Genomic DNA, 27413 nt, shown 5'->3' on the forward strand with positions numbered 1-27413 from the left:
AGCAGTGTGCTGGGTTTAATTCTGCAGAACATGCGACGTAGGATTTGAAAAACCGAATATGTATTACGGAAGATCCAAATTCAAAGCTGAAGTAGAAGTCGCCACCAACTGGTCTTGCGACAGCAGGCGAGGCGAGGCTCTGACGTTTTAACTGCCGAGTGGTCTTCCTCTGCGACCTCCGTACAACTTGGTGCTCAAAACCTCTGACCTTCTCCCTGTGTGCCGGGCAGCTGCACTGGTTGCTGCTGGTGGAGGATCTAGAACCACCATCGAGTGCACAGTTTACAGTTTTCGGCACAATAACTATCTTCGGCCAAAATGGTGTCTTCCTGCCTGTAATGGCATTGCCATGTTAATTACGGTGTCCTTTGTGAAGAGTAGGCGAGCTGTCGCCCGCACCATGGCCAAATTCCTGCCCTAACCAGCGGAGGGCACTGCATCAGCGGCACAGCCGCACCCTCGGCCAATGATGTTACCCCGCAGCCTTGTGCTGCGTACGAACTAAGAAGTCGTGATCACGTAATGTCATCACAAGCGGAACAGTTTGATTTCTTACTTGGGTCCTTAACAAGTGTTTTTAAAGGATTAGCTCTTCCGACTAAACAGGAATAGCTGGAACTCTTGATATACACTCGACCCCAGCTGTCCCTCCAGATCTGCTTGTGTGGACCAACGATGTGTTGTTGACATGTCCATTGTGACAAGTACCAATCATTGTGTGTGGGGCCCTCTCTACTTATAGGCCATGGGGCATAGGGCTAAAATGTGCTCAATTTGACAATTTCGTGCAACAACGCAGGGGATTACTTAAAATTGCTATAGATGGGTTGGGGATGTGCTCCTGAACAAGAAACACCATGTCCCCAGACACCAGGGGTGCTCATTAATTTTTAACGCGCACTTGATGAAAATGCAAGTAAATATATATTCATCAACTATACGTTACTGCATTTTCTTTTATTTCTGGATAGTTTGAGGAGTAAAATGAAAAAAATTGATTGTGATATTGTTTCTAGACCTCCTTTTCACTAAAATACACCAATAAACATGATATTTTTGTATCTAGATAGTCATAGCGATAAGTTGAAAATGAATCCAATCTGAAAATATGGTCCGCCGCAGCTGAAACACATGTTGTGCCACAAATAAATCATTTTTATTTTACTTTTTTAAAATTAACTTCTCACTTCTACCTTCTATGATCAGTTCATCTTCTTTGATTTGAAGAATGGCAATGAGTGGCAGTTGACGGCTGACTCCTTTTACTTTTTAGAAGATTCATTTTCAACTTATTTATTTAAAACAGTACAACATGTATACATTACGCATGTCATGGAAAGTGCTTGCATGATTAACAGTGTTTAAGAGTACTGTTACTTTTGCTTCGTTTCCATGTTCAATACATAATGTATACATGCCAGGATAAGGCAGACAGACATAAATAATTGAGACAATCAAATTTGTTTATGATATCCATTACATTATAATTTACATCATTGTTCAATTTACAGCTTTCAAGTTTGAGAAATTTGTACTATTAACTATATTCACAGGTATAAGGTCGAAATCATGAACACAGGACTTTCATTTAAAAAATGATTGTACTTAAGAATAAATTAATTTTATTCCTAGGAGGGGCCAGCTTCGCAAATTATGCAGAAGATATTTGTGCACTTGACCTAAAAGACACTTTAAAAATGAAGATTGATAAATTCATATGACCTCAAAAAAAGGAACTTCACCTCAATATTCTTCTTCATCAGAACCAGCTCCTTCCTCTGGCTCAGCAACTGGTTCATCGGATACAATTTCACCATTCTCGCATCCAGTGCATCTACAGAGTTCTGTACATTGCATACCAAGCTCACTGCAGCATGTTACGTCAGCCACTGACTGCACGTCATCTTTGAGTGCACGCTTACATTTTCCCTTCTTGCAGCTACAGTGTACTAGCTCCAGGATGTCATCAGGAGCAGGTGGAAGACTACACCAGTCCACTTCCAGAGAAGGTGTTCCATCAATCTCTTCAACTTTCCATCCTGATTCACTGGGAGCTGGAATTTCTGGCAGCTGTTCTAGGCAACGACGAAATATACCAGCTTGGTAATTAGCACGCATGATGTGTTTGATGAGAGAATCTCTGTTTGGTGGAAGGGATTCTCCAGCATGGACACCAAGTCGAAACTTATCATATCTGGCCTCGTTGACGGTTTCTGCTTTCTCCTGCCCATATACATGGCAAGCAAATCGCTCCAGTCTAGCAATTAGGTCATCTGATGGAGTGAATGACACCCCAAGCTCTTGAAAGGTTTCTTTGTACTTGTCATACTTAATCATTAGCTTGTAAGGTGTGACTTTCCCTTTTCCTCTGAAGGCGCTAACTGAGTCGCAACCAGTAAACGGGTGAAATCCCACAAGCGCAGATGTTACATCAGTTCCCAGCTGGCTCTGTAGAGATGTCATATCAAGAGTTCGTACCTTATCTTTGACACCGGTGTGAAACAGTAGAGGCACAGTAAACTGATGAGCACAACCTAAACTAATTATGAAGACATCAGTGTCCTGGCATTTGATGACAATTGCTGGTGAATGCGTTCTATGCGCTGTGTCAGTTTCTTGTAGCCTTTTCTGTGCATAATCGGCATGCAAGAGGATTCTGGTGTCCGCTTCCTCATGACTGCAACGAAGCTCTGGAATTACTTCTGAGACTACCATGCCATTCTCAATCCCGAGGGCATGACATAGCTCTCCATGTGCGATGTACACCTTCACATTTCTGTAAGAGTCAGGAGGGCACTGTTGCCAAACATGTAGAAGATACTCCACGAATGCTTCCTTGTTCTCACTGGCACTGAGGAACTTCTTCCATTGGATTGGTCGCTTCTGGTTGGTGTTGTCCACCTGAATCCGTATAATCTGAACTCCTGTAGCAGCACGCCGCTTTCTTTCTGCATTCTTGATGCTCATTCTTGGGTAAGTGTCAGTGACAAAATGAATCTCTTTGGAATTCTGACGTACTGCTAGCTTCACCACTTTATCAAACAAATCTTTTGCTAACAGATGAAAGGTAGCTGGTGCAGATGAACGCAATGCCTGTAGCATAGCCATACCATCTATGATCCAAACACTTTCTTGTGGAATGCTGTCCACAATCACTGTTGGCTCAGCAGATTTCTGCAGATGGTGCATGATTGAAGCCTTGTCTGTCTTCACTAAAGTTCCTAGTTCTGTTGCTATAGGTAATGGCAGCGGACCAAGGCAGTAGGTCATCATGTGGCGTAAATCAACTTTACGCACCTTGGAAATAAATATCGGTCTTGCAAAAAGTTTTCTGTCTGCTTTCAAGGTGATAGTTTTCCCCTTCACTGTAGTTGTGGTTGTCTTTTTTGCCGTCTCAAACGTAGCAAGCTTCATTCGCTTTATTGGATCGAAGAAAGAGTCGTTTTCCACCTGTAGACGATCTTTGCAAAACAAAGTAAAGCTCTTAGTACCTTTATCATAAGCTTCCAGTAGGTCTTCTTGTATCTTGTCGGATGCTACAACGCCTGAAGACAGATGAATCAGCTCATTACCGTCAACTTCAAATGGATTGACCATACTTCGTATTGTGTTGACGACAGCTTCAACATCTTGTTCGTCACGTCTGACGCGAGTTTGATCAAGGTCTTTCCTGGATCTTGCTTGGTTTTCCTTCCCAGCCATTTCCTTACACTTATTGGTGATAGCTGAGCACTCATGTTGTGTAAGTAGCCATCGCAGGACAGCCCCATGGTTAGTAGTGAAACCAATCAATCCTCCCTTTGTTTTAGCATCCCTGTTGCATGTCTGCTCAATGCACATGTCGCACTCTATTTGAGCGAAACCATATTCCTCGACATTGGACAGCAAACTCTCCATCAGCTAATGCCACATAAGCCGAGAAGTGAGTTTCAGGCAGATCGCACATTTCAAGGTAGTAAGCTGATAGATACCGTGAATAGTTTGGCCTATCGTAGGCAAACATCCAGGGGAGGATCTTCCTCACAATGCACAAGTGGAGTTCCCAATTCCCTGTCCTTGTAGCTCTAGTGAGAAGCATCACATTCTCAACACAGTCAATATAGTCAGACCAAAATGCAAATGTTGGACACTCCAAGCTCTTCTTCTCAATGAAAGCCTCAAACGATGACACTAGGTCCTTGAAAGAGTCGCTGTCTATGGCATCAGATATCTCCTTCTTGTTGTATCTTAAATGCAGCCTGTTCATGACATCAGTTGCTTTTGTCTGTTCTTCTTCACTAACACTGTCGAAGTAGGCTTCCCACTGCAAATACCTCAGAGCATCATGCATTAATTTATGCGCTCTCATGCTTCGATTGTAGTGATGGCCATTCATTACGCCTACAATTGATCCCTCTGCAATGACACCAGCCTCAATAAGAATATCTGAGAGCCCTGCATCTTTGAACCGCTTGCCTATGCAAGCAAGATACGTCATCTTTGTATGGAACATCCCTAGACGAATGACTATCCTCTTCTTGAATACATCATTGCACCAAAGTATTTGTTGGGCCTTTGCATAAATTGCCTGGTCAAAGACGAGTACCACTACATACTGTTCAAGATTATCTGCATACTGGAGAGACCTGATTAGAATAGTCTGGACAGTGTCCATCTCAGTTGGGCTGGCATTTAGAACTGGGAGATATCCGACTACAGACTTGACTGGATACATTGTAGTTAGGAATGTATTAAACCCTGTCCATCCAGGAATGCCATCAAATTTGTACTTCAACATGTTGTATGCCATGTCTTGACTGCTGGCTTGGTCTTTAGCAGGTTCATGATTGTTCTGGTCAACATCTACTGTGGTACCAAGGCAGGGAGGTCCCCTTTTCTTCCCATATCCCATGAATGGACAGATTTCAGTGGGAGGAGCTTGAATTGTTCTTTGCCTGGTCCTTTTCAAAGATGGTGTTGTAGAAATCTCTACAGGTAATTCACTTGGTCTTTGTATCATTATACCATTAGTACTGTGCGTAGTCCCCTTGCCAGACAGTGTTTCTTCCCCGAAATCTATATTATCCCAGACTATAGTGGTGAATTTCCCCCTCTGTATATCAGGTGGTAAGTTCATATCCCCCATGCTGATTTGGCGCTGTGCAAGAGCTGTATTGTACTCCATTAAGGTTGTCTGTGAAATGCAATGCCCTAGCCCATTTATAATCCCTATTACGCTGGCGGAACCTGTCAGGTGGCGGATCGCGGTTGCTACTGCATAATGCTTTGGCATGGGTTGTTTTCCTTTTGAGGCCAAGAAAATTATATCTTGCGAAATTGATAGCAGCCTTCTTTGTTTGTCATCTGGAACTTCTACAAAGTCTGCACCATCCGGCTCACTGGATACACCTATCAGCCAAGCAAGGAAGTTGAACAGTTGAAAAGGAACCTCTGCCTTTACTTTATCTTCTGTTAGGTCGTCAGAAGTAGGTGGCCATGGTGGTGGTGAAGATGGCTTATTGGAGACAGCAGCCTTTATGATAAGTGCAGCGCTATACAGCATGCGTAAGTCGTCATTTGTGGGTGGTACTTTGGATTCTGAAACAGTTGGTATACTCTCCTCTTCATTATCTGTGCTGTCATCTGTTAAACTCCCTGCTGTATCGTCTACCAAGTCCTTGGCCAAATCTTCTGCTGATAGACACTCACTAAACACAATGTCACTCATGTTTCTACTTTTGGCTTTGATGAAGACTAACTGTGGAAAGCTTTTCTGTAGTCGCGTCTTCAGATGCCATGTTCGATATGGTGCATCGATGCCGCTGACATCTTTAATGGCACGGATAAATATCTTATTGAGTTTACTCAATGTAAGAATTTCTTTGCCTATAATTAGATGCTTTCTGATGGTGTTTTGGCTGAATTTGTCAAAAGCATCAATATAGCCATTTTGAACTGGGGTCAATGGCTTGCCAGGTTTACTCAAAAATCTTGTGTAGTTCTTGTAGCAGCCATGATGGTACTGAAGCTCCCTGGCAACCAAGTCCTCCCCTTCTATTTGATGCAGCATTTGTACATCCTCTTTTGCTTTTGCAGCCTTTAGAAGTTGACCTCCACTGATGAGTTCACATTTTACTAGCCTTACCATTGACCTCTTTCCTGAGATGTGACTGCGCTTGTATTGGTTGCTATGGCAGAAAATGCACTCTTCAGGAAACATATGTCGCCTGCTCCAATCTCTTTGGCTGCTGTTTGCATCTGAGGAACGCAACATTCTCTTTCTGCTGGGCTCTCCACTGCTTTCACTAACTACAACTGGACCATCGTCAAGTTCGTTCATGTCTGTCCCGGCATCTGCATTAAACAGAAGGAAGAAACAAATTTTGAGTGATTAGAATTTAACTTTTTTTCAACAAATATGAAACATGTAGTTATTTTCTTCCTACCTACCAACCATTGAATTATTGTCTAAACATAAATATACACAATTGTTTTCATTTTTTTTCTTCCAGTTACTTGTATACCCAATTTTTTCTGACAATATATTTTAAAAAATATATAATACAACAATTATATTGTTGCGAATATGGAATTTGGCCTCCATATCCGCTTGTAAATATTCCCCTATTTCCCCAATACTCCCCAACTATCCCCAATCCCCCATTCCCTAGTCCCATTGTCTGTAAACAACACTCTGTAGAACCGACCTTCCCCTTTTTCCCCCATTAAATGTCGTGCCCAGGTCCACCGCATCTCACGTAGACAACTTTCGGACATCTTGCTAGTTATTCTTAGTCTATGTCAGTTAAGGACTCGTTTCCATTAATTCTGACTCTTCGTTGCACCAGAATGTGATTATATGGCACCAGTAGTGAGTTTAGGACCTTCCCATACCTCCCCGCATCTCTTCCCCATGAAGAAGCTACAACAACAACAACAACTACAACAGCAGAGGGGGGCGGCGCGGCGACGGCGCGGGGAGTGTGCGTCCTCACACCGGCTCGGTTAGCCGCCATGACCATGCGCTCCGACGGGGTTACCACGAAGGGGCTGGCTGTCAGCTCCTCGTCAAGGGCGGAGCCTGGTAACCCCCCCCGCACCCAATAAGAAGGGCGGACCGATTCCATCTGGGGCGGAGCTAACGAGCCGAGGGCGTGTCACTCCCCGCCGGATATACGAAGCGACTCACCGGACGTGACGTAAGATGCGCCCCCAGCTTGAGACGACAAGACGCCACCTCGAGCGCTGTGAAACCTCCCGCATCTCTGGACCGGACCGGGTCGATTCTGCCCTGAGCCCAGGTGCACCTGGAGCCATCGCTACCCGCCTTTCCTTGCCATCAATCCCCGTGTGAGTCAGCCTTGTCCCGTTTATCTGTCGTCTGTTGGGGTTAATATAAGTGTGTCTAAGTGCCTGTCTTTCTATGATGTCCCTCTTGTAGTTGTAATCTAACCTTCCGCCTTAATATAATCTCCTCCGGAGGTCTTGAGAACCGTATCCCTGGTGTCGTGTCATTTTAATCCCAGCCGTGTGTCTTTTCCTTCATTGACCTAGCGTAGCGCGACTAGTCAACGTTCGAGCATAATCGGGTAAACTGTGCAGACGTGGTCATACCAAACCGCTCGGTAAACTAACATCCACCACCGCGTCTGTAACAATTGGTGTCGAGGAGTGGAATTCGGACCCGGGACTAAATTTATTAGGCCCAAATTTGTAGTAGAATCGATTCGGAGCGCGTTTCCCGCGCGTAATTATAACGGCGAAATTTGATTTTGTTATACGAAAATAAAAACCCGAATTTTGAAAGTCGCGCTATGGCAGACCAAGACAGCTGGGGTCCGGTAGTGGAGAGTGAGGCAGGGTCGGTCCAGGACCAAATTGAGGGACGCGAGGAGAGCGAAGCAGTGAGGGTAGCAGGTTCGCAAAGTAGCGCCGTCACGCACGAAGTAGCGGGCGCGCAAAATGGCGCCTCGCAGATGGCCACGGCGTCCACGCCCGCGACCGTGGCAGCGCCCCTGGTGGATTTGAACCTTTTTTTTATACAAATAAAGGCCCTTATGGCCCAGAATAGTGAGCGATTGGAGGGCCAAATGGGGGTAATGGGGAACCGGATGAATGCTCAGTGAGCAATTGGGGGTAATGGAAAACCAAATGGGGGTAATGGGAAACGAAATGGGGGTAATGAGGGACGAAGCGAGGGGTACTGGTGAGGGATTAGACAATAATTTTAAGGGATTAGACGAGAAATTTGGGAAATTAGACAATAGATTAGGGGAAATACAGGAGGGGTTAATGGGGGTAGAAAACAGAATGGCCGCTCAAGAGAATCAAATGGAAGGGATGCAAAAAGGGTTAGAGGGGTTAGAAAACACCATGGAAAGCAAATTGAAGGACATGAGGGACCAAGCGGAAAGGGAAGTTAAACAAATGGGGCAGCAGATAGAGGGGGTCAGAATGGGGGTAGAAACCAAACTGGATGCTCAAAGGGAGGAAATGGAGCAGATGAGGGTGGCATCTGGGCAGGAGATGCAAGTGATGGGAGAGGAGATCAGAGGAGGAGTGAGTGAGGAGGTCGGAGGAGTGCGCGAGGAGGTGAGGCACTGTAAGGAGCACATGGAGAAGGAGGTGAGAAAGGGGACTGTAAAGTTACAAGGGGGCATAGAGGACCTGACGCAGGAGGTGGAGCAGCTGACGGTGGGACAGACGGAGTTAGTGGAGCAGGTACAAAGGAACACTGCGGTAATAGGAGGGTTAAAAGCGACACAAAATGACCTAAAAAATGACTTGGTAGCGACGAAGAGGGAATGTCAGATGGTACGTGAGGGACTGACAACGAGGTTGGACGAGGTGATAGAGGTAATGGAGACGAAGGACCGGCAGGTGAGGACGCACATGGAAACGGTCAAGGTAGCCTTGGAGGACGAGCTTGAGGAGACGTACCGGGGAATAAAAGAGGTGAAGCAGAAATTAGAAGAAGTGGAAGAAGGGATGAGCGAAATTAAGAAGCGACGGAGAGGGGATAAGAAAGAGATAAAAGAGGAGATAAAAGAATTGGTCCAAAGTCTGTGTTTGGATCATGATGATGTGCCCATTAACCGGATGAGGGATTCGCAGGTGATGGAGGAGAAGCGAAGAGGAAGAGGACCCGGTGTAAGTGGTGACCAATATGGTCGTGCGTATGATGCGCCAGGTGATTTAAGAAGCTTGGGGGTCGAGATGGACCCGGGTGTTCGTGAGAGGCCGTTGGTGAAGTGTGCGACAGGTCTGGTGTGCGAAAGAGGAGGTGTGCGAGAAAGTCCGACTCTGGGGAGTGTGAGGAAAAAGTGTGTGCCAAGGAGTGAGGGTGCTGGCGAGAATGAGTCGGTCGTAGCACGTGTGCGAGGGGGCACATGGAAGCGCGGTATGGTGAGTGTTACAGAGGGTGTAACGGGAGAGTGTGCGCGAGAAAGGTGTGTGACGGACAAGTGCATGAGGAAAGAGTGCGCTGTCAAAGGCAAGGAAGAATGCACACCTGTGATGAGTGTTACAGAGGGTGTAACGGGAGAGTGTGCGCGAGAAAGGTGTGTGACGGACAGGTGCATGGGGAAAGAGTGCGCTGTCAAAGGCAAGGAAGAATGCACACCTGTGATGAGTGTTACAGAGGGTGTAACGGGAGAGTGTGCGCGAGAAAGGTGTGTGACGGACAGGTGCATGAGGAAAGAGTGCGCTGTCAAGAGTAAGGGTGAGTGCGCTGTCAAGAATGGAGGTGAGAGTAGTGAGAGTGACACGGAGCGTGAGTTGGTGGTGACAGGTGAGCGAGGATGCACACCTGGGATGGAAGGATGCACACCTGGAATGGTAGAGCGTGAGTGGGAATGCACGCTGGAGTTGGTGGTGAGGCACGTGGTTGGGTGTGCGAATGAGAGCACACCTGTGATTGTCACAGAGGAGGTGACAGAGGAGGGGGCGCGAAGAGGTGTGTTGGTGAGGTGTGCGACCAACGAATGTGTGCCAAAGTGCTCGGTGGTCAGGTGTGTGACCAAGGCTGTGAGTGGAATGAGGGTACCTGGGTGTGTAAGGAAAGGTATGAGCAAGCAAGGGGTAGCATATGCATGTAAGAATCCAGGTGAAGCATCGACGGTAACCAGGTTAGAGGTTAGGTCGACTTTTAGCCGAAGCGGGCCCTCGGTGCGTGCCGGGCCTCGCTTTGAACGGCCGCGTCCAGGCTCCACTAGGTGGAGCGGGCAGCTGGATAGGAAGGGTCGTCATGGCGACCACGTTTTGTGGAGACGTGCCGGCAGGTCGAGATCGAGCCATGGGATGGCTCCGTGCCGAGATGGTGCGTGGGGTCTCGGGCCGGGTAAGCTCCTGTCCCTGCCCCGAATGCCGGACGCACCCAGCCGCCGGCACAAAACAACCAGCATTCATTGCTCGGCTTTACGAAGCCGGGCTTTGGACAGGAATTGGCGCACCGAGAGGCATTAGTGAGTAGACTGGGTGATGAGGTTAGTGTTTTGGACCCAAAATTAGAGAAAAACAAAATTTGATGATTGGCAAGGGATTGGCAGTAGTGATTGGCAGATGATGGGTAGTGATTGGCCAAATTTTTGAGTTGTTGAAATTTGATGTGCAAAAATTGGTAGTGAGCGATGGGCCCGGTGGGTAAGGCTGGCATCCCTGCCGCCCTTCCCATGGTGGGGCAAATGCGCAATAGATTATGGGGTTGATGGCAGTGAAAACTAGCCCGGGTGGGTTAGGTTATCTTGATAGGGATCTAGCGAAGATGACATTAGGTGACGTTAAGGTTAGATAGTGACTGATACCTGTAGTGGGGACGCAGGTAGATTAGTATGGATGATAATGACGTGGGAGCGCAATAGTTTAAAGGGACGACTGGGAAGCGCAAGTTTCAGAGGGGAGTAGTTAGATGAGATGATGCCGTGTGTGTGTGAGGATGGAACAGGTGTGATTGCACAGGTGTGCAACTGGACAGGTGTGTGGAGCAGTGTATGAGTAGTGAGTGTTATGGATCAGCGCGAATGCGCTTGGGGAGAGAAGGGTGCAGGTGGCACCAGGTGTGAGAGCACAGGTGTGCAGGTACAGGTGTGTGGAGAGAGTTGGAGTAAGTGGTACGGAGTGGTGTGCATGGTGCGAAGGTGTGGATGGGGGAAGAGTGGACCCCTTTCACGAGTACCCGGGGCGGGTAGTGTAAGTGTTAGGTAGAGGGTATAGGTAAATTGTGGTTGGATATTGGCATTTGTGGTGCGGGTGACAGAATGGTATTGTGGATGGGTGCATTAGTGTTGTGGAAATGGCTGGGCGTGTAGCCTGTTAGTGCGTGTAGTTGGTTGGGCACTCCACCACTGTGAGGATGTCGGCCAGGTGAGGCCGCAGGTGGGCTCTGGGAGCCGGTAGTTATGAGTGGGTGCCTGAGGATCCCGGGTGTGGATCGGGCAGCCCAGTGCCAGAGAGGGCACCGAGTGGGGAGAGCGCCAGAGGGCCTTCCCCAGGTAGTTAGGTTAGGGTAAGGAGCAGGTAAGCTCGGAGGCAACTGCAGTGGTGGAGGTGTGCAGGTGGGTAGACCCGCTGGGAGAGGTACACGCCACAGCCCAGAAATTGTACGAGGGCACCGGGAGATGAATCGGGGGAGTGAGACCCCAAATTGAAGAGCACCACAGTTTGGCCAATGGGAATTGGTTTTTAGAACCCATAGTGTAAGAGGGCCAATGGTTTGGCCGGAGAAAGACCCCGGGTAGTGTAAAGTTGTTAAAGGCATTTAGGAAATAGTTAGGATTGATGAACCTGTCGCACCATACGCAGCCACTTGCCTGTGGTGATGATGATGACTCCACGCCTGTGTTTTCTTTGTTCTGTTGCAGGAAGTAAGGACTGCTGTTGGATTTGTGAGACGCATCACGACGTGGATGAGACATTGGGGTGATTCCATCTCTCCCTCCTTAGGAGGGACTGATGATGAATTGGTAATGGCAAATTGTGATGTTCAGTTGGAGATGGCAAATTTTGATGAGAGTTGAAAATGGCAAATTTGATTGGTTAGGAGGGAGAGAAGACGAATTTGGTTTATGGGAGGAACGGGGAAGACAGTAGGGACGTTTGTTGATTGGTAAAGTAGATGTTTATGGGTAGTGTTGTGTTTTGTGGATGCAGTAAGGGGTAAGGGAGGGGCCATGTAGGTTACCTGGTGGGGGGGGGGGGGGCGTACGGTAGGAACGTACCTGGCTCACCTGGTTCCCATGTGCCCCCAGTGTGCATTACCTTACATTGCGTGCACTTTTGCGCCCTTACCACCTTACTCACTTGTCTTCTTCTTTTGTCTCCCACCTCCGAGGATCTGGCTTTGGGGTAGAGAGAGAGGAGAGAGAGGTGCTGGCTTCGCAGTTGTGGGCCTGCACTTTCGCTGTTTGCTGCCTGGATCGATACACCATATGGACCGCAATGTTTGTGGCCACCCACCATGGACCGCAGTTCTTTTGCGGCCAAGCACCACCCATTGATGGACCTCTGGGTCAACGTGGCACCTATGCCAAACAGGTGAACCACTAATAGTTGGCCCCCTGACGGCCACAATAAGGAAATGGACGCGGTTGGCGCCTTTCTTTATTTTTTTTGAAGGAAGTAAGAAGGCCAAGTGCACCACACGAAGGCAAGACCAGCGGCAGAACATCGGCCGGCTGCGACACCACACAATGATTTATAAACACTTTATTGGTGCACCGGATGGTGCTGACTGTGTGATGGGGTGGTGCTTTTGATGCTTGGAAGGGGTGCTCTGCACATTATTAAAGGCCGTAGGCCACAGAGCACTCGTGGGTTGGTGTATCGATGCTGGCATGCGTGCTCTCTCTATGCATAACATCTGCATGTGTTCCTCCAGAAACAGGTCCTGGATCGTAGTGTAAATAGCAGCGTAGTCGTGTAAATAATGCTCCCTACCGGCTGTATGTTTAGTTTGCGAATTCTTTCCGGATTCGGTTATCCTGTGGGTGTGTTTCTGTGAGGAGAAGGGTGCAACGTCGCAGGGGGACATATTTACTCATTTGTGAATATCTGTAAAACTGTCGCACTCAGGGTAGAGTTAATAGTAGAGGGAACTACATCTGAGTGCCACACTAAAATAGGTAAAAATTTATCGGGTCGGGACGCCCCGAGGGTAGAGAAGGGTGCAATGTTGCGAATATGGAATTTGGCCTCCATATCCGCTTGTAAATATTCCCCTATTTCCCCAATACTCCCCAACTATCCCCAATCCCCCATTCCCTAGTCCCATTGTCTGTAAACAACACTCTGTAGAACCGACCTTCCACTTTTTCCCCCATTAAATGTCGTGCCCAGGTCCACCGCATCTCACGTAGACAACTTTCGGACATCTTGCTAGTTATTCTTAGTCTATGTCAGTTAAGGACTCGTTTCCATTAATTCTGACTCTTCGTTGCACCAGAATGTGATTATATGGCACCAGTAGTGAGTTTAGGACCTTCCCATACCTCCCCGCATCTCTTCCCCATGAAGAAGCTACAACAACAACAACTACAACAGCAGAGGGGGGCGGCGCGGCGGCGGCGCGGGGAGTGTGCGTCCTCACACCGGCTCGGTTAGCCGCCATGACCATGCGCTCCGACGGGGTTACCACGAAGGGGCTGGCTGTCAGCTCCTCGTCAAGGGCGGAGCCTGGTAACCCCCCCCCCCGCACCCAATAAGAAGGGCGGACCGATTCCATCTGGGGCGGAGCTAACGAGCCGAGGGCGTGTCACTCCCCGCCGGATATACGAAGCGACTCACCGGACGTGACGTAAGATGCGCCCCCAGCTTGAGACGACAAGACGCCACCTCGAGCGCTGTGAAACCTCCCGCATCTCTGGACCGGACCGGGTCGATTCTGCCCTGAGCCCAGGTGCACCTGGAGCCATCGCTACCCGCCTTTCCTTGCCATCAATCCCCGTGTGAGTCAGCCTTGTCCCGTTTATCTGTCGTCTGTTGGGGTTAATATAAGTGTGTCTAAGTGCCTGTCTTTCTATGATGTCCCTCTTGTAGTTGTAATCTAACCTTCCGCCTTAATATAATCTCCTCCGGAGGTCTTGAGAACCGTATCCCTGGTGTCGTGTCATTTTAATCCCAGCCGTGTGTCTTTTCCTTCATTGACTTAGCGTAGCGCGACTAGTCAACGTTCGAGCATAATCGGGTAAACTGTGCAGACGTGGTCATACCAAACCGCTCGGTAAACTAACATCCACCACCGCGTCTGTAACAATATTTTTGTTTGGCCTTTAGGATATCATGGGATGGAACGTGCAATTTGATGCAACAATAAAAACTTGTGCCATCTCACGTTGGTATTTGCCCCAAATAAAGCCGGCAGCATCATCCATGCATTGACAAAATAGCGGTCACACTCAAAGTAACTGTGCAAGTAAACATTTGCACCTTAAAAGTATACATGCACACTGTGCACAAAAAATTGTCGATAGCTCCGCCGTCTTCCTGGATTTTTTGAGAAACTGTTTAGAACAAAGTCCACATGTTGTTTTTTTTAAATTGTCGATAGCTCCGACGTCTTCAAGGATTTCTCGGGAACTGTTAAAAACAAAGTGGGGTTTTTTTTCCGCCACCAAGACGGCAAAGTGTTTTTTCATATCTAATGTATTTCATTGATATTCAGTTGTTGTTTTTCTACTCAGATCAGTGAGTAAATTTTCTTTTTTGCCTCAATACAATAGTAGGTGACGTTTTTTTTCTTCAAAAAACTTCCATGTCCCCCCCCCCCAAGAATCTATTGGTGCATCCCTTGTTATACATTTGTACACGCTTTGCTAGTAAAAATATTAATGACCATGACCACCGCGCAAAAAAACAACAAAACAAAAATACAAAATAAAAATAAACAACATGTGTTTATTGTTTATAATTATAGAGTTTAAAATTTTGCAAACATCTGTCTTTTTTAGTAACAAATATCAAATCATGGTTTTTTTAACAACTTCTCCGACAAGGTAAACATACTTTTTATTACCATCATTTACAGGACAGTAAGAAGTACCTACCGTACAATTTAGTAAAAATGTGTAGTCTACATGTACAAAATTATTTCTTAATTCTTTGTGGATCCTAAAAACTGTAATGAGGTGTGACATGAGCCTGATGACATAAACCACAATATCCCCACATATCATGATACTATTACTAAAGTAAAAGAGCATGCTTGCAATAGTACGATTTGTATTATAAATTGTAGTCTTGAAATAGATAAACAAAATCATAAAATGTACATTTCATCATGCATGACTTGCTGAGTCTGCTGTACATTTGTCAATTGAATTTGAAGATACTACTCTTCTAAGGCCAACTCCAAATCTTCCGGAACTTGTTACTAACTTGCTTGAATCAAGCATGATGATTTATTTGATCATGATATATGGCAATGTAATGTGAATTCTATCATCACGATCAGATTCTATCATCATGATCATGTCTATGTTTGCAGAACAATTGAAACTTTTGGCTAAACTTAAAGCTTACTAAAAAAATTACTACATAATCATATTAACTTACCATGAGATGTAGATGTTTCGGTCTTTTTCTCCTTCAGCCTGTTCACTTTACTGATGTCACAAAAGCGACGTGAACAATCATAATGGTAGCCAATGTTGGGATTTTCTGGTTTGGCTTCAATGCAGGATTGTGTATCGGCAAAATCAAGCCCCAGCTTTACCGCACAGTCGGCCAGTAAATCGCGTTCTTTACAGTCATAGAGCAACCATTTACTCGCAAATTCAACAAAGCGGGCCCAGTTTTTATCATTGAATTGAATGAAATTGCTTTTAGTTTTATGGACAACATGCATCACGCAAAATTTGGACGAAAATTGAACAGGTTTTCCTGTCACTGCCGAAGCAATGGGCGTCGCCATCTTGGTTTGTCAGCTACCGAACGGAGCTTAGTATGAGCTGCGTGATTGGCCAATTACGGCACCTGACGTATCTGGAGCGCTCATTCGCTGAATTTATCACGTGAACAACCTTGTCCGCGAATTTTAAACCTGATTTTTTTAATCGAAATTCTTTCTTTATTTGTATTTTAATGTGCAGGTATATTTATTGGGGACATTATTATATCGAATGGAACGAATATTTTGCTGATTTTCATGAATAAATCAAGTAATCCCCATTCCTGTTGCACGAAAAAGTGGATTTTAATGGTATGCCCCATGGCCTATTAGTCCTTGCAGTGATAGTGCTTGTGGGTGATATCATCGTTCTCCGAAGATACTGACACCGCTGTAATAGGCTGAGGATCATTGTGGTGACGTACATTTGTGGTTGTACAACCAACCTTTTGAGAATCAAGTTTCCACAAGTCGTAAACGGCAATCTCCCATGACATCTACCACCTTTTATAGTACCGATGGTTGTTTACATGGGATCATCGTGTTGGCAGCAAATGAACGACCTGAGATGATTTTTTAAATATCAAGTTACTATGTTAATGTAACCTCGACCATGCGTGTGTGAAACATATGGATCTTCACAAGATGGAGTTTCCCACGACCCACGAGGGATACTGAGCGGTGGTTGTGTCGAAGATGCAGCTTCTGACGACTTGACCTGCGATGTCACCCCACCTGGGAGCGGTTAGCAACATTTATGCTCACACATTGCATCATTACCAGTTCAAATGCAGTACCTGTAGATATATTCCTCAAGGAAACAAGGTAGAATTGCCATTGTGGGGAGAGCAGGAAAGCCACTGGGGGAGAGCAGCCTAGGTGAGTGGTGAATGCACCCAGGGGAAGGGGAAGTTCAGCGAGTGATGAAAATCACTCGGGCAGGGCGGCTCAGTGAGTGGTGAATGCACCATGGGGAAGAGGGTGGAGGGGTTCAGCGAGTGGTGAAAGCCACTCGGGGAGAGCAGCCGAGGTGAGTGGTGAATGCACCCAGGGGAAGGGGGTGGAGGGGTTCAGCGAGTGGTGAAAGCCACTCGGGGAGAGCAGCCTAAGTGAGTGGTGAATGCACCCAGGGGAAGGGGAAGTTCAGCGAGTGGTGAAAGCCACTGGAGGGGCCTCGCGGGCTCAGTGTGTCGTGAAAGCCACTGGGGGAGGGCGGGCTCAGCAAAGCACGTTTTTGTAGGTAATGTTGTGGATGATGGTTGCTGCTTCATACATTAGTATATATATATATATGATGGAAATCTTGGGTTGTAGGATTTTGTTTGAGGGCATTTATACCAATCCTGCAGGGGGTGTTGTGCAGTTGAAGGTTGAATCTGATACTCTAGCGGAGTGCACATATGGTGAGTAGTTTGCATTTGCCAGCAGGCTGAAAATGTACGCTTTTCAAACCTGTGGAATGTGCAGTCGATCAACGACCTTTCACAACCTCGTACTGCACTGTGTGCAGGTGAAGTGACTGCGGACAACGTGAGCTTGTTCCAAGGCCTTCCCTTGGGTCACCCGCAAGCTATGAGCGCTGCTGGAGCAGCATTGGGGTCGCACGGCATTCTTACCCAGGCCTGTGACGTCATATACCCGACACTGGGTAAGAATGCGTTTACACACGTGCTCAAACTTGGTCAATCCACCATTTTAAGCAATTGAAAGTTTTTAATTGGTATGTATCCATTTCTACTTAACGTGTGCTAGCTCCTCCACTAATACGAGAGCAGGTGTTGTTAGTGTGCAGGAAGGGTGTCGGAGTGAACTCCATTCAATGTACAATGTGCGCTGAGTGGGTTCATCAAAAATGTAGTGGTTGAGAGGGTCATTAACCAGTGTGGCAGCTACATTCAAATGTAAGGTGTGCACAGAGGGAGCTGCAGATGGAGGAAATGTTGAGTTGGATGTTGGAGACGGCGTGAATCTGGAAGGTGTGAAAACATTTTGCTACCTCGGAGACATGCTGAATGGAGAAGGTGGATCAGACTCGGCAACGGTTGCTGGAGTGAGATGTGCATGAAAGAAGTTTTGGGAACTGAGTGGCGTGCTGATGATGAGGGGAGTGTCATTGAAGCTGAAGGGAAAGGTGTATGCTGCATGTGTGAGAAGTGTTATGATTTATGGGAGCGAGACATGGGTAATGAACGTAGAGCAGCAACGAAGGCTGGAAAGGGTGGAAATGCGAATGGTTCGATGGATATGCGGAGTATCGTTGAGAGAGAGGAAGACAAATGATGAATTGCGAAAGATGATGGGAATAGAGCCTGTGATGGATGCTGTGAAGAGAAACAGGTTGAGATGGTTTGGTCATGTGTTGAGGAAGGATGAAAGTGATTGGTTGAGAAGAGTGATGGAAATGAATGTAGAAGGAAGTAGAGGACGGGGAAGACCGAGAAAGACTTTGCTAAAGATGGTGGAAGAAGAAATGCGGGCAAGGGGGTTAACAAGGAGAAATGCAGAAAATAGGGTAAGATGGAGAAGATTGTCATGGGGACCGCAAGGCTAACCCCCACTCTAGCAGGGAAAATGGCCTTAAACTGCCTGTTGTTGTGTAGTTAAAGTAGTGCTCCTTACAGCTATGGATGGATATGTAATACACAGCATATATGGTCTCTCAACCTGCCATTCAAATGAGGCCTTGTTTTCTGGACAGGTGTGCAAATGTCTCGAGTTACATCGATGTGCATTTGAACCAAAATACCGGCCAATGGTGCAACTGTAGTTTTTTTATCTGAGGGAAGACCATTTAAGGGACCGTACGTACTGCGAGCACATATGAGTAGTAGAATGACACCGATGGTGGGTTGTTTTCTCTATCCAAGATTGAGACGATATCTATGACAAAGGGAAAAAGGACAATGAAGGGACAAGTTTGTCGCAATAAGTAAGGTAATGAATGAATAAATGAACGTGGGGGAGGAAACGGTGTAAGTCGGGGGCAACATGGGATTGTAGTGCACAACCTGCTTGAAAGCCTTGGAGGACGAGTGGGATGGAATAATATTCAGATCAAGAGATGAGAGAAAAGAGGGACAAAGGAGTTGAGGTTTGCAGTTCACCTGGATTTTGGAAGTGGCACCAGAAGAGGGTTTAGCGGAACAACGCATGCGTGGAGGAGCTGGAGGGAATCAGAGAATTGAGAGAGCGGCAGAGGCTTCTTCCAGATGTGTACATGAAGGCTGCACGAAAATCATCTTTAACATAAGCGCGAGAGGGGGGATTGGTGGTGATACCGTGATAATAAAATGGATTTATACATATTTTGGATCTTGCGGTTTTACACAAGGAATGCCAGGCAAGTCCAAACCTCTTAAGGAAAATGACAACTCGTCCCCATCAGGTGGTGCGATTGCACGAGTTACAACATAGAGGTGCCGAGTCGTTGGTGACAGTAAGAAGAAGATGTATGTACCGTGGGTCACATGGTAAGAAAAACAGGCAAAAGGTAGAAATGATTTAAAGGAGAAAGGACAACACAGCTTCGTATCTACGAGACCGAAGGAAACAAGATGGTTGCACTTGTAAACTGGTTCTTTGTACATTTGTTGCAGGGGGGCAGCTGAAGGGTACACGAGAGTTCTCCTGTTCAAGCTGCTCGCAGTCGTTCCACCACGAGGCCACGCTGATGCAGCACATGGAGAGACACCCCCAAGGTTTTCATCACAGGAAGCACAAGTGCACCTACTGCCCCTACACGTGCAACTTCAAGAGGCGTCTGTACGAGCACCTGAGGGTCCACACCGGAGAACGGCCTTTCAAGTGCTCCGTATGCGAGAAGGGGTTCGCGCGGTCGACCGAGCTTCGAATGCACGCCAGGGTCCACACGGGGGAGAAGCCCTTCACCTGTCCCGTGTGTGGGAAAGCCTTTGCGCAGCTGCACCATGTCCAGTCCCACTTGAGGGTTCACACGAGGGAGCGCCCGTTCAAATGTCCCGTCTGTGATGAGACGTTCGTTTGGTCAAACGAACTTCGGAGGCACACAAGGTTGCACAACGGGGACTGTCGACGAAATAACGCTGGGACCTATCGGGGGCTCAGAGTACCTGTTAAAAAAGAACACTCAGAAGAAAACAGCCAATGACATGTGCATGAAACTCAGGAAATAATTAATCTTTAAATGTGAAATAAACATGAGGAAGAAGATCTGACATGTGGTGTTATTATGGACGTGTTCTGACTTTAAATGTCCAGCAAAGGAGATTGCAGGCAAATGCACAATACAATTTCCATAAATAAAACCACCTCCAACATGTCACGGGCCTAACCTCCACCCAAGTATTTCAATGAAATTATCGATCGATGTTCTCACCCACCTGGCTGTTCTCGATGTTTGTGGACAATGAGCTGCGTCGAGTTAAGGGTGAAAACGGATGATTTGCCATGAGGATTCGACGTTTTGTTGAGCATGGACAACGAACATAACTTGGGAAAAGATGTGCGGTGAAGGCAGGGTAATACACCTCGCTGCTGTGATGAGGACCGTGGTTACATCTCAGCGTCATTTGGATAATACTTCATAGAGGGATCTCCTTACTCTTTTACCACCTCCCATCTCCCCTCCCCCCAACCCTCCCACTACTCTTCACCCCACCCTGCCATGATTAATTAGCATATTGACCTTCCGTAATAAAAGTTTTGTTTTCCTTCGAAATGGTGTGCATACTGTCACCTCCCCAGGATTAATACCCCTGGGTGATGGATGGCCAACCGAGCTTTAACTCTGAGGTGTATGAGCCGAATTGACGACGGGTCCTTTGGCACGCGCGGGGAACAGTTTCCTGGTCTTATTTACACGGACGGATGCAACGAGGGTTTTCCGAAACCACGAACAAATAAACAAGACAGAACATCAGGAATTAAAAATGCAATCAATAATGAATTTAATGAAAATAATGCCAGGATAACAAAAATGAACTTACGGTAAACTAATTCCTATATTGAGGTGCCTCCACACGGACTCGTATATGAACAAGGGGAAAACGAAAGTAAAAATAAATAATATTCCTGCCGGCCGGCATTTATCTTGCTCAGAATGGCACGAATCGCCACGCGGCACACTGAGCCGTGAAGCGGCGGCAAAACGTCCCCCTCTTCCGGTCGTTCCACAAAGCGCCGATGTTTCTCAGGCGCACACAGCATGAAGCATAACCATCACGAGCCAGCACCAAGAGAGCGAGAGTTGCGTCCGCCTTTCACATAGCCCGGAACAGAGACAGAAAAATGCTTCCGCTTTCACTGCAGCCAGGAACAGAGAGAGAACGCGGATGCGACCACCTGCGACCAAGCCCAGAACGAGAGACAGCAAAATGGCGGTCGCTTCACCTTTTTGCTCCAGCACTAGAATGTTCGATGATGTCACACTCTAACCAATCGGGCTGTGGCCTCACGGCCATTCTTGACGCCCATCAAGAAGATTTGGCTAGGCGGGGTAGTGGTGTCCGGAGCCGGTTGGCGAGTGTTATTTTAATTATGTGCCAATCGCATGGCTGGCCGAATAAATGTCATAAGAACAAAGGGAAAAATCACAAGAGCAGTTACACACTGGGAATTTATTCTTATGCCCTATCTAATTGGCATAGCTCCACCCCTCGCACGGAGACACAAACGCTGACACGAACATCCGGTCCTAACTTAAATACATCGAGGTGGCTCCACGGCATACGGAGCACGCTAATCTATACAATTCTATCTGGACTAAGGTATTTCATTACCTAGCCCCACACACTTAACAATAATCTTCATACTTCAATAGTTGTTAATCACTTCCACTTCACCGATATAACACTATGATGGAATACGGTAGTTCTCCATATGTAGGAATGGCATGGGAAAAAATAGGACCGCGGGTCCTGAATCTCACCTGGATCAGGAGCAACAGTCACTCGAACCCCCCAGACCTTGATATTTTTTATGCCGTTAACAAACTTTGGTACATCATGGGTGATGAAAGTTGTGATCAAGTTTCATTGAAATTGTGTGTATAGCTTTGGAGAAGAAAGCAAATATATATTATGGGGGGGCAAAAGGCCATACAATTTCACCAATTCAATTTAATTAATTTAGTTAATTTCATTTCAATTTGAAGTAGACCACCATAATGAGTGCAGATTTTGATGCGGTCATACACCTGCATTAGGCATCAGATATGAAGCTTCTGGCCAAGTTTCATTGAAATCGTGTTTGGTTCAAGCAATAATGAGTGAAGTGTTTATGGACTCACTGACTAACCTGGACACTGCTCGATCGCATAAGCTCCCCGCAAAAAATGGGCACCCCATTAATAAGAGTATTTATGAAGTGTGTTCATCCTCGAGGCCTTGCAAGGTACCAATCCATTAATACATGTTGACCAAGTTGAGTGTAAAAAATACTAAAAAATAAAATAAAAACGAAAAATAAATACATTAAAAAAGTTTTCAATATGAATTTAGCAAGAAAGAATTATGGAGTGATGGTTGAGGGGCACAGCCAGGGAAGAACCGTGGGGGGCACAGTTAGAGAAGAACCGTGGGGGGGAGGAGGAGGGGGAGGAGGGCACAGATTTGAGATGAGAGAAAACTGCTTCTTGGTACATCATGGGAAAAAGTCTTTCACGAACTGGCTGGTCAGGCCTAACGTTTGACTGACTAGTTAGGGCAGGAATTTGTAATTTGTTCACGATGCTGGCAATAGCTCACCCGGTCTTCACAAATGACATCAGGGATCTTTCATGCCCACCAAATAATGTCGGCAGACATATCAAGATGGAGGAGAGGTGGAGGGAGGCAAAGAGGGTAAAAGACGAGCCTTACAGTCACTCTGATCATCCAAGCTAACCATGACCCAAGCATGTCTGAGTGCACGTGATCGCTATAGATACGCAGAGTCCACCAAGATACAGGCCACGAGCATCCAGAAGAACAGATCTTGCACAGCGGTGTACCATGTTCCTTTTTATTGTGGTTAACAATTAAAATGAATGCAAACAGGAAAACAGCCGTTTTCTCAAGCTCACGACAGCACAGCGTTAATGACTGTCGTAGCTCTTCACACAAGCACTCATCACGGCACTTTAACAAAACCTGCCAACGGAGGGAAACTAAACTACAAATACGTGACTTCAGCTGCTGTGTAAGTTCTTATTATAAATAAATGGAGCTGTAACATTGGGTTCCAGACAGAAAGAAAAAAAAAATCTTTACAAGGTTTTCATTCAAATGTAATTTTTGCTACTCTGTCAACAAAAGACAGTAGGAAACCAAGAGGGGAGGGAGGGGAAAGGGTAGGGGGGCACGAGGGGGGAGGGAATTATGAATGAATGGACGACTGTAAGGAGACCGACCTGCAATGTGGACATAAAAACACCAGGACATGCTTGCAAAACCAGTCCGTTATCGAGGCCTTGCACGGAAAAGGACTCCGTGCAGCCACTAGCCAAATCGACCTTAGAGCCAAATCCGTGTGCTCATGACCTCTGGCGGCCAAGCGGTTTCTCAGCCGAGGCCGATGGGTAAACCTGGATAGTCCCACTGCAATCTATCTGCCTTTTGTTGCTTTTTTTTTTTAAACAAGATTGTCACCAACATTCACTTCCCAAATGGTCTTCGCTGTACTCGTGTGCATTCGAGCGGTCGTGTACGTCCGTATGTGCCAGTCCTCTCGACACCATGTACGGGCCCCTGATCCTCGCAAGAAGATTGTACGTTTTAAAACTCAAACATAGACTCGAATCATTTTAAAACAAAACTCACATAAACCTAAGCCAAAATCTTTTCCCAGGGTTCCAAAACCTAAACTCGAGGAAAGACGAGGTGCAGCGGTGCTGGAGAGGTGGGTGAGACGTGTGGCTTAGGGTGGGACGGAGGGCTGGCCGGGCTTGCATGCTGATTATTTACAAAAGCAAAATGTATGTACAGCTAACCATGCAAGCACAGAGGTTGGGGACAAGTACATCAGGGAAAGGGGGTCAGGCCAGGATGGGGGTGGTACAGAAATGTGGATCATGTGGCTTTACAAGGCGAAAAGGTATGAGGTTAAAAAAATAATAATAATAAAGAACGCCATGAGCAAAGTTACATGCATCAGGAATCAAGGATGGAAACCTTAATCGGCACTGGGACGATCAAGAACAGTTGTGGAGCTAAACAATATGAAAGCAACAATATTAGGATTAGATGGAAATACATAAGGCATGGGAAAAAATTGTGGTTAGGGAAGTGGTGGGTTGGCATGGGGAAGAGGGTATCGGAGCAAGCAAAAAGGGGTAGAGGGATAACGACGTGATGGCTATAATAAGGTGAAGGATTAATAAGGTCAAAAAGAAATGTGGAAGTGCTGCGGAAAAGAAGGAAGAGCAGAAAGCACAAACGACGTGCCGATTGCAACCCATCTGCTACACGGGTGTGTGCCAGTTGGGCATCCATGTGCCGGAGAAGGAAACCGTGAACGGTCACCGGATGATTTGCAACACCGTGCAACAATCACAATGAAATATCCACATTACGTTAGACTCCATCGCTTCTAAAAGAGGTTCACCACCGCTCGGGCACACGTCTCGCTCCTTCTTCCACAATACAACTTGATCTAAAGCCGCACAACTCACAAACTGCACGTTCTTTCTCGACCTCATTCCCCAGTCCTTCCTGCACGAGCGGCGACCCCGAATCGTCCCGCCGGTACCACGTCTGTGCACTTGGTTAGTGCAGATATTCCTCGAGTCTGGCAAAGGCACAGGAGCCGATCCCCATCCGGGACATGAGCCGCAAGCACTCGGAGATTTGTCCCATTGCCAGCACGAGCATGGGCTGTTTGGGAAGGTTCTGAGACTCTGCCGAGACAAAGGAGAGAAACCGACGTTAAAATGTGAGGAGTTGAGGGACGGAGGGTGGTCATGAGCCAAAACCGAGTGCAAAATGGTACCTAGGATGGTACTGTTGAGAGCGGCACATATCTGTTCTCGCTGTGCTGGTTCCAGCTGATACCCCATGGGGCTGCTCCACGGATCTGCATAAGCCAGTAAACTAAACGCATCCTGCTCACACAGAACACAAACGACCCGGAAGGTAAGCATTGATCGAGCCAATCGTCAACAATAACGAACAGGAACTTGAGCAACCGACGGTTTTTAAGGTGCAGCCGTTGTCGGAATTCAGAATAGTGACGCGGAACCCAGTCACGCTCACGTGTCTAGACAAAACCCAGAATCCACTTGGACACGTCACAATGGGGTTCTGCGGCTCAATTTCAAATCGCCAATATCCCTTTACATTGACCTCAAGGTGCCCCATCTGCGAGGAGGGCTTCTCAGCCTTCCTCAAATTCCAAAATCCAACACCATCATCAATATGCTATGAGAATGAAGCAATCAAGTATTCCACCCAGGATTGTAAACACCTTGGAAAAGATCTACGACTGAGCGCAAATAAAATATTCAAACCATGCAAGGAAACACATTTTCGGCAAACCCATGCGGCGTCCTAGGTGAGCCAGGAAGTCACATGACAGCAAACATGGCAGCATGCACTGGAAACAACAGTGAAACGGCTCCTTTAAACCATTAGGAAGGACGGTACAGTTTGCCGTGTGTCCAAGCGTTCGCTTCGCCGCAGCAATTTGAAGGCATGCGAGACCAAGCTTGAGGTGCTGTGCGTGCAGCCATTGCCTGGAGGGCGCGGGCGTTGGTTCCGACGTGCTTCGTGCTCTCCCGTTGAAGTTGGTCACACAAAAGCTGCAGTTCTCTCCCAAATTGGATCATCCGCTCAACGGCAGCAAGAAACCCGCCACACAGCTGGCGCCTAGACCCTGCCAGGTCAACATCTGCACATGGGGTGGAGGAGGAGGGCGGGGGGAAACGGAAAGCAAATAAAAGGACATGGAATTTCAAAAGAAATAAAAAGCTCAAAATCCATCAACACTCCCACGATAGCTGATTGATTTTATCCATCATTTCACTGGAAATTTCACCAACACCACACTCGTTCAATCCTGGAGCATTTCTTGGAGTTTAAATTTTTAAGTGGTGAAGCAGATTCAATGTTTGGCTCTGTCCGTCCCTCAAAAATGAAGAAGAACCTTTCGAACCCACCGTGTTTAATTCTAAAGCGTCATTGTAATGGGTTATAAAGGGTGATTCTAAAGGATAATTCTAAAGTGTAATTCTAAAGGGTAATTCTAAAAGGTAATTCTAAAGGGTAATTCTTAAGGGTAATTCCAAAGTGTAATTCTAAAGGGTGGTTCTAAAGGGTAATTCTGAAGGGTAATTTTAAAGGGTAATTCTGAAGGGTAATTTTAAAGGGTTCCAGTGGGTAATTCTAAAGGGTAATTCTAAAGGCTAATTCTAAAGTGTAATTCTAAAGTGTAATTCCAAAGTGTAATTCCAAAGTGTAATTCTAAAGGGTAATTTTAAAGGCTAATTCGAAAGGGTAATTCTAAAGTGTAATTCTAAAGTGTAATTCCAAAGTGTAATTCCAAAGTGTAATTCGAAAGGGTAATTCTAAAGAGTAATTCTAAAGTGTAATTCTAAAGGGTAATTCTAAAGTGTAAATCTAAAGTGTAATTCTAAAGTGTAATTCTAAAGGGTAATTCTAAAGTGTAAATCTAAAGTGTAAATCTAAAGTGTAATTCCAAAGTGTAATTCCAAAGTGTAATTCTAAAGGGTAATTTTAAAGGCTAATTCGAAAGGGTAATTCTAAAGTGTAATTCCAAAGTGTAATTCTAAAGGGTAATTCTAAAGGGTAATTCTAAAAGGTAATTCTAAAGTGTAATTCTAAAGGGTAATTCTAAAGGGTAATTCTAAAAGGTAATTCTAAAGTGTAATTCTAAAGGGTAATTCTAAAGTGTAAATCTAAAGTGTAATTCTAAAGGCTAATTCTAAAGGGTAATTCTAAAGGGGAATTCGAAAGGGTAATTCTAAAGGGTAATTCTAAAGGGTAATTCTAAAGGGTAATTCTAAAGTGTAATTCTAAAGTGTAATTTTAAAGTGTAATTCTACAGTGTAATTCTAAAGGGTAATTCTAAAGTGTAATTCTAAAGGGTAATTCTAAAGTGTAAATCTAAAGTGTAATTCTAAAGGGTAATTCTAAAGTGTAATTCTAAAGGGTAATTCTAAAGTGTAAATCTAAAGTGTAATTCTAAAGTGTAATTCTAAAGGGTAATTCTAAAGTGTAAATCTAAAGTGTAAATCTAAAGTGTAATTCTAAAGTGTAATTCTAAAGGATAATTCTAAAGGGTAATTCTAAAGGGTAATTCCAAAGTGTAAATCTAAAGTGTAAATCTAAAGTGTAATTCTAAAGTGTAAATCTAAAGTGTAAATCTAAAGTGTAATTCTAAAGTGTAATTCTAAAGTGTAATTCTAAAGGGTAATTCTAAAGGGTAATTCTAAAGGATAATTCTAAAGGGTAATTCTAAAGGGTAATTCTAAAGTGTAAATCTAAAGTGTAATTCTAAAGTGTAATTCTAAAGGGTAATTCTAAAGTGTAAATCTAAAGTGTAATTCTAAAGTGTAATTCTAAAGGGTAATTCTAAAGTGTAA

At 45.8% G+C, this 27413-nt stretch overlaps 2 protein-coding genes across 4 annotated transcripts in view; one reads left to right on the top strand and one right to left on the bottom strand.

The window, feature by feature from the left end:
• Positions 1-20047, top strand: part of LOC137434864 (uncharacterized) — a 28684-nt gene extending 8637 nt beyond the window's left edge. Inside the window, exons 3-7 of one of the 3 annotated variants that reach the window (XR_010985957.2) lie at positions 16505-16603; positions 17209-17262; positions 17370-17507; positions 19245-19329; positions 19456-20047. Coding sequence is in view for 2 of the 3 variants with exons in the window: in XM_068128021.2 (XP_067984122.1) it covers positions 16505-16603; positions 17209-17262; positions 17370-17507; positions 19456-19985 (821 nt within the window). In the remaining variant the exon portion in view is untranslated. The remainder of the gene's footprint in view (positions 1-16504; positions 16604-17208; positions 17263-17369; positions 17508-19244; positions 19330-19455) is intronic. The other 2 variants (XM_068128021.2, XM_068128022.2) reach the window with 2 other exon arrangements.
• A 2776-nt stretch (positions 20048-22823) lies between these two features.
• LOC137434858 (ran-binding protein 9) overlaps positions 22824-27413 on the bottom strand; it is a 75200-nt gene continuing 70610 nt past the window's right edge. Inside the window, exons 13-15 of the mRNA XM_068128011.2 lie at positions 25545-25699; positions 24803-24914; positions 22824-24710 (exon numbers count right to left, since the gene is read on the bottom strand). Coding sequence (XP_067984112.1) covers positions 24580-24710; positions 24803-24914; positions 25545-25699 — 398 coding nt within the window. The 3' untranslated portion in view covers positions 22824-24579. The remainder of the gene's footprint in view (positions 24711-24802; positions 24915-25544; positions 25700-27413) is intronic.

Source organism: Myxine glutinosa, chromosome 9 (assembly GCF_964187855.1).
Source record: "Myxine glutinosa chromosome 9, kmMyxGlut1.1, whole genome shotgun sequence".
Taxonomy (NCBI): domain Eukaryota; kingdom Metazoa; phylum Chordata; class Myxini; order Myxiniformes; family Myxinidae; genus Myxine; species Myxine glutinosa.